At 42.0% G+C, this 7,388-nt stretch overlaps 1 protein-coding gene across 1 annotated transcript; it reads left to right on the top strand.

The window, feature by feature from the left end:
* Positions 1–832: 832 nt before the first annotated feature.
* Positions 833–4,337, top strand: ATF4 (activating transcription factor 4). The gene is made up of 3 exons (XM_073592417.1): positions 833–1,107; positions 2,818–3,117; positions 3,341–4,337. The coding sequence occupies exons 2-3, from the start codon at positions 2,910–2,912 to the stop codon at positions 4,219–4,221; spliced, it is 1,089 nt and encodes a 362-aa protein (XP_073448518.1). The 5' UTR covers positions 833–1,107; positions 2,818–2,909; the 3' UTR covers positions 4,222–4,337.
* The last annotated feature ends 3,051 nt before the right edge of the window (positions 4,338–7,388 follow it).

Here is a 7,388-nt window from a genome sequence, read left to right as displayed (position 1 = left end):
GGCAGCCCATTCAAGTGAATAGGCTACCCTATGCGATGCGCAGAATCACATGAAAAGCGCAATGTCAGAATTGTGTAGCTAGAATGCTCGCTCCCACTACGCAATGATGTGAATGGGGCTTAGGATTGGAAGTGTGTTACTGACTGGATCACCAGATGAAAAGAAAAAAAAGCATAAAAAAGTATGCAGCCACTACATCTAATGATTGGTAAGTGCGGATATAATACATTTTAGATTTGGGGTTTATTACTGCTTTAAGTATTTCCAGCAGCCTGGGAACTACTAGTCATGAAAGGAGTTAATCCCATTTAGTCATCAGCGAACCGATTGTTAAGGGGTTAATCATTTCCAGCCACCAGAGAGCTGCTATTCATGAAAGGCAGAATCACATGGAGCCACCAGAGAGTCACTAGTCTAGAATTGGAAGTCTCCAGCCGATGGGGTTAAATATACAGGGGGGGGAGGTGAATGTGTGGTGTTGATGAGCGGGAAGCAAGCATGCTAGAGCGAGACAGGGTTACACAATTGCTGTGATGCTACAGCTTCTGAGGAAATGAAATATCAAGGGGAACTTGCTGCCTCCCCCCTCCCCCCTCCAGCACTCCCATGCTGCCAGTAACCATGTGAGCTCATCTGAGCCACAAAAGAAAAAACAGTCCTCATTGGCAAACATTGCTGAATGAGGAAGCTGCAATTAACTGCAAGTAACACACATCCCTGACCAGTCACCCTGAACCAGACATACTACAAATGTAAGGAATGTGAGGCGGAAGAATAAAGCACTAGATAAGAAGGCGGAGGGATACGACCTCCAGCACTCCGGCACTATATAAGGAAAATCCATCCTCCCGCCACGTCAATCTGCAGGTGGAATGAGAGAAGTAACGTAGAAAGATTGTCGGCAGCTTCACTTTAAAGAAGCGCTTATTTATTAATTTGGTTGTTATCGTTCCAAGTGCCAGGTTATAGAAGTCCACCACCGACCATCCACGCGGCCACCATGGCTGTATAGCGGCAGCAGCGGCCAGCGGCGACCCCACCCTAGGCCAGTGCAAGGCAGCAGCAACCAGCAGCGCTGGCAGCTCCAGGCTTCGTCACAAACATGGCGTGAGTATACCGGGGAAATGGGACTGTTCTTTTTGGGTCGCTGAAGGGTCTACTATAGCATTGTATCAGTCTGTACGGGTACTGGGTGTGTGGTTCCATGGAGGATTTTAAATGATAAAAATTCCATCATGGTGTCTGCTGTAAGCTAATGTACCAGATTGAAGATATTTCATTTAAAAGTATTTAAAGAGTTATTTTCAGTTAAGTCCAATGAGATCTGAAAATTACGATCACATAGCTAAAATAAAGACCCTTAATCTTGTGTTAAAACTTTGTGAATGAAGCCTTGTGTGTAAAGTGCTTTGATTTAAAATGATAAATAAAATAAAATCACGTAGAGATTACAATGTAGAAGGCTTTGTGACTCATTACGTGTAGATCCCAGTAGGGTGGAGGATGTCCCATGCCTCGTCTTTATAATAGTCGGGGACGTTCTCATGGGAGATGCTGCCTATTAGCTTTTCTGTAACAGCTGTTGGCTTTTTATTCCTCGTGAGTGTCTCATGTTACAGTATAGCAGATGTCTGTGTAAAGGGTATTTTTAAATGTATGGTCAGGCTGGGTGAGCTTTCCTTGTCCAATTCATTGTCAAATTCTAAAGTTCGAGGAGGACAATGAGAAATTTAAACTAGTAATCTGTAAGATGGAATGTTGCGTGTCTGTGTTAAAATGTATTTGAGGTTAAGATGGCGTTGATCGCCTGAGGGTGGGGAAGAAACCAGACGGTCGGATTGTGAAATGGCGGCTGAGCTGCTCTTGACTAACGTGGTGTGGGAGTGACTGAGGGGGAAGTGACCATATATGGTCATGAGGAAGCTGCATTCCAGTTGTATAGGCATTTGACTGCTGGGAGAGAAAAACGATTAACCAAGTTGGGCTCATCGTATGTAACAATCAAATATAATTGATGAGCTATAAATAGGCACATGGATCTAGAAGTATGGTAAACACGGCTTTAATATTTTCAGCTAATGTAAACTGTATCCTTAATCAGATTCAATTTTACTAGTAAAAATGGCTACAAACCAGACGGCAACTACTTTGATGGGCATTTATTTAGGCATAATAACAAGCAAGGTTTCCTAATCGGCACGCAAAAATGAAATGTAAAATTTTAGGAAGCTATGACAGATGGTAAATAAAACAACGACATACAAAGGAAGACTTGAAACACAAAGACGCAGATGGGTGGGTGGGTGGGGGGGGGGGTACTCTAGCTAGTTCTGGTTACAAATGTTTGCTCCACCCTATTGCACTTCCTTGTATTATGTGTCATCTCAACCCCTCCCCACAGCTAAACAAATCTTTAGCAACAAAAAGCCCGCCACAATTATCTTGTCACGCATTTTCTCCCCCATTCATGCAGTCACAAGCCTTTTATTAACCACTTCAATACCTGATTATGACTCCAGTGCATTTCTCAAAGGCAGGAAAGAACAGGGATGATTTATCCTCCTTTTGTAAAACCAGACAATGCAAACCTGAAGCAGTGAAACTGAGATAGATGTAGTACAATCAGTTTTTTTTTCATAATTTTTACCCTCCGCTACTGGAAAAACGTAAAAAAAATAAAATAGTGAATGTCTAAAATATTTACAAATCAGTCAGTTGTTCAGGATTTTAGATGTGGATTTGCAAATACACACAAAAACCAATAGACCATTAGTTCTGTTGCATTGTAAATATGTATATCATTTATTTTTCTTTCAGGCTCCTCAAGGCATCCCGCAGCAGCATTGCTGTATACGAGGAAGAAAGCTCAGAAACAAGCTTCTACTTGAAAGCCCTGATACTTATAAAAGATGAACCTTTTAAGCGAAGATCTGATGTTGGGGGACTTTTTGTCCCCCTTCAACCAGTCGTTTTTGGCGGCTGATGAAAGTTTGGGTCTCTTGGATGACTGCATCGAGGTGTCCGGGTACCTCCCATCGCATGGGTTCTCCAGCGAAAAGGCTAAGAATGGCGTCTCTGAACTGCTGCCTTTGGCTGAACCCTTTGGCAGTTTCCGGGGTAAGAGTACTTCTACTAACAGTCCTAGGCCATGTATAAATCCTTACATTGCTTTTTGATTTCACTTTACCTATCATATTCAATCACAACACTGGTAAATTATGAAAGATACCAAACATTTATTGCAAAAAGGTGTTCTAATTTGATGTAAAATATCTTTGATAGTGAACTCTTTGAACCAGAGGCTTTGGTTCTCACTTCTAACTATCCGATTTCTTAACAGGAGACGCCTTCTCCGGCATGGATTGGATGGTGGAAAAAATGGACCTGAAGGAGTTTGATTTTGATTCCCTGCTTGGAATGGAAGATCTAGAATCCACTGTCTCGCCTGATGAGCTTATGGCCACGTTGGATGACTCTTGTGATCTTCTGGAGGACCCACCTCTCCCACCAGTGTTTGGCCAGTATGTGCCATCACCTGCCCAAATCTTACTTCCAGAAAGACCACTGGAGGCAGATCAAGTGGCTCCAGTGAGTCCCAGTTTATCAGAGTCTAATATCTCTAGCCCTGACCATTCTTTTATCTTGGATGTAGGAAGTGAGGTAGATGTTGCTGAGGAAGATAAGAAATCAGTAATCTACTTTCTTGAAGTTCCAAAATGTGATAAAGAAGATTCCTCAGGTAATGACAGTGGTATTTTTATGAATCCACTTCTGAAGTCTGAGAAGGAGGATTCCTCAGATAATGACAGTGGGATTTATATGAGCCCGTCATATCTGGGGTCTCCTCAGGAAAGTCCTGCATCTACTGTAGAGTACCCTAGTAGTGTACAATCTTCTCCCAGTTCCCCTATTTCCGAGAGACCCAAACCTTATGACCTTCCCTCTAAGAATAAAGAAGTCTTGGCAAAGGTAAAAACTGTAGGGCATCCCAGAGTAGACAAGAAGACGAAGAAAATGGAGCAGAACAAAACAGCAGCCACTCGCTACCGGCAAAAGAAAAAAGCAGAACAAGAGTTAATATCTGAAGAGTGTCGAGAACTGGAACAGAAAAATGATTCCCTCAAAGAAAAAGCAGACTCTATAGCAAAAGAGATCCAGTATTTAAAAGACCTAATAGAAGAAGTCCGCAAGGCCAAAAGCAAACGAGCAAAAAGTTCTTGAGACGGGAGATAGTTGGAGCGTTGTGTATGTTGTGTGTGTGTGTATATATAGGTTACATGAATGTAAAACAAGTATTAATACGTAATGTCTACTCAATAAATTATTTTAAAGGTAAATGTTTAATTTGTGTTGGGAGCTCTTGGTAACGTTTGCTGGTGTAAGTAAACTGGTATGTATTTGGTTAATGACTTCGGTGGTCAATCCACAAACTAGTCTCAAGATCTGGACTAAGTATGCTTGGGCAAAAATGTTACCTCCTGATTACTGTTTCTGTTAAATTATCTTCGCTTTACCATTCCCTAAATTTCACAATTAAAGCAACTGTCATGAGAGAATTATGGGTGATGCTATTGTAGGTCTCTACTGAAAATGCTAGATGCCTGGCTGTTTTTGGCTTCAGGATGGTTGAGTCCCAACCCTGGAACAAGCATGCTGCTGTAAATGAGTGCCAAAATTCCTCAGGGTGGATTTACAAAAGGGAATTAGACTTTGCACTTTGCAAGTGCAGTTGAACTCTTCAAAGAATACCCAATCACGTGCAAGAAAAAAAAAAAAAGTTTTTCTGCTTGCACATGATTGGACAATGGAAGTCCGCAGAGCTTCCCCTCATTTACTGAGCTCTGGAGAAATTGCATTTTTTAGAGTGCAACTGCACTTGCAAAGTGCACGGACTATTTTCTTTTAGTAAATCAACCCACTTATCTTGGTAGGTGTCCAGTGTCAGCAACTTAGACTACACTGAAATTAACCACTTGCTTACTGTGCACTTAAACCTCCCTCCTATCCAGACCAATTTTCAGCTTTCAGCGCTGTCGCACTTTGAATGACAATTGCGCGGTCATACAACACTGTACCCAAATGAAATTTTTATCATTTTTTCACCACAAATAGAACTTTCTTTTGGTGGTATTTGATCACCTCTGCAGTTTTTACTTTTTGTTGAAAAAATGTAAAAAAAATGAATTTTTTTTTAAATATATTTTTTTAAAAAGAAATTTAAAACAGGTCATTTTTCTCCTTTGATGTACGCTGATGAGGGGGCAGTGATGGGCACTGATTGGTGGCAGTGATGGGCAGCACTGCTAGGTGGCACTGATTGGCATTACAGGTGGGCATTGATAGCTGGCACTTGTGGGCACTGTTAGGTGGCACTGTGGGCACTATTAGATGGCACTGAGGCAGATGTGCCTCTTCCACTTCGGGACCGATGTCCCTCACATGCGAGCCGGTGATCGGCTTTTTTTTTCTACTCACGCTGTCAGCGTGAGTAGAAAAAAAAAACGATTACCGATCTTTTGTTTACAACATGTGATCAGCTGTCATTGGCTGACAGCTGATCACATGGTAAGGGGCCGGGACCGGTCCCTTACTTGGATCGGTGATCACCCGAGTCTCAGTGACTTGGTTGCCCTACAGGGGCATATGACGGTCATATGACGGCCTCCCGGGAATTCAGGTCTGCGCTGTGGATGTGAAGTATCAGAATGACAGCCAGGGAACTAGCATTCTTAAAGGAGAATGACAGCCTCCATTAATCTTATAACACTGTTCCTTTTTAAGGAAATTTTCTTGGCATGACCCAAAACCTTCTACACCACCTCTAGATCATGTCAGCATATTTTTCTTTTACCTTGTTCCTGTAGCAATGATCAGCTTTTTAATACTCTGCGTGATGTCTTTACCAGGCTTGCAAAATTCTTGCCGGGACAGCTGCTGGAAGTTCAGTTCTTGTTGAATAGGCATTTCCCAAATGCTCCTTTCCCACACACAGTGGGGGTTATTTACTAAAGGCAACTCCACTTTGCAGTACAAGTGCATTTGAAAGTGCAATCGCTGTAGATCACTGTAGATCTGAGGGGAAGCTCTAAAATGAGGGGAAGCTCTGCAGATTTTATCATTCAATCATGTGCAAGCAAAAATGCTGTTTTTTATTTTCCTTGCATGTCCCCCTCAGCTCTACAGCGACTGCACTTCCAAGTGCACTTGCTGTGCACTTGTAGTGCAAAGTGGATTTACCTTTAGTAAGTAACCCCCAGTGTGTAGGCATACTCCTGGAAGTCAAGGCATTATTTTGTTGGAAAAGAAAGTAACGTGTGCATGTTGAGAGGTGTGGGGATTGATGAGTTCCTGGCTGACATTCTGGCTTTTCTTTGTTGCAGGTAAGAAAAAAAGAGTGTGCATTTGTAATTCTGACCTCATTTTCAGGAGGTCAGCAGTGGCAAGCCCATATTTATCTTATAACAAATAGGTCTGTGAGTTTGTTTAATCAAGGCAAGACAAAAAAGGGGAAAAGTGGGAATCCCGCCTAAATTGAACACAAGGTAGTACTCACCGGGTATATAACGGGGGGTGTAATCAAAATACTAAGACAAAAAAATATATAAGGTAAAAAACCAAAAGACTATAACACGCCCTAAAGAGTTGACATTTTTGACTGACGGACTGACTAACTGGGTATTATTTGTACTTCTTGTGATCGGCTTCAGTGTCATTTCACTTTAGGAAAGAGTGTGAATATTTCTGCGTTTGCAGAATCACGCTGTCTTCTCAGGAACTCTACTGTTCAGCCCTCACCTTTAGGTAGCTGGGGGTATATATAGGTGTAGCAGGGGAGTGCTCTATATCGGGGGTGAGAGGGTTCCATGGACTGCAGATTTCCATTTTTGTCATCCAGGTATATACTGCATGGACCATCTGTTTACAGGTCATAATTTGGGAGGCTATAGACAGGTCGGTGGGTTCCCACTTTGTGGGACTTCCTTCTTTGATCTATTATAGGGGATTTAGGGATTTTATTAATTGCCTTTATTGTATTCTGCTTTTTATAGCTAATAAAACTGTGTAGGTCAACTCTTTAGGGCGTGTTATAGTCTTGGTTTTTTATTTTATATATAATTTTTTTTTTTTTTTTATCAAGGCAAGATACAAGGTTCTCTCTAAAGCCCATCTCCTACTCTCCTCTTGCCCAGTAATAGGCTGCTCAGGCACACACTTCATAGGGGGAGAAAGAGAGTAATAAGTCGCATGCTTCTCCATACCTGGAAATATGACGTATTTTCACAGTAAATTGCTGGCAGAAGAGATGGGTTATAAGCGGAACTTGGTATATTCCCTAGCTGGTCAAAGTAATGCTAGGTCAGGGCTGATAACAGTCCTGCCTGTACCGA

The sequence above is a fragment of the Aquarana catesbeiana genome, linkage group LG07 (genome assembly GCF_042186555.1).
Source record: "Aquarana catesbeiana isolate 2022-GZ linkage group LG07, ASM4218655v1, whole genome shotgun sequence".
NCBI lineage: Eukaryota > Metazoa > Chordata > Amphibia > Anura > Ranidae > Aquarana > Aquarana catesbeiana.
The sequence above is the reverse complement of the archived record's forward strand: the minus strand, read 5'-3'. Positions and strand labels throughout refer to the sequence as shown.

Bases quoted from the DNA above. Each gene is read 5' to 3' on its own strand.
- ATF4 (XM_073592417.1), top strand. From the start codon at position 2,910: ATGAACCTTTTAAGCGAAGATCTGATGTTGGGGGACTTTTTGTCCCCC. The intron at 3,118-3,340 runs GTAAGAGTACTT...ATTTCTTAACAG, and splicing joins ACCCTTTGGCAGTTTCCGGG to GAGACGCCTTCTCCGGCATG.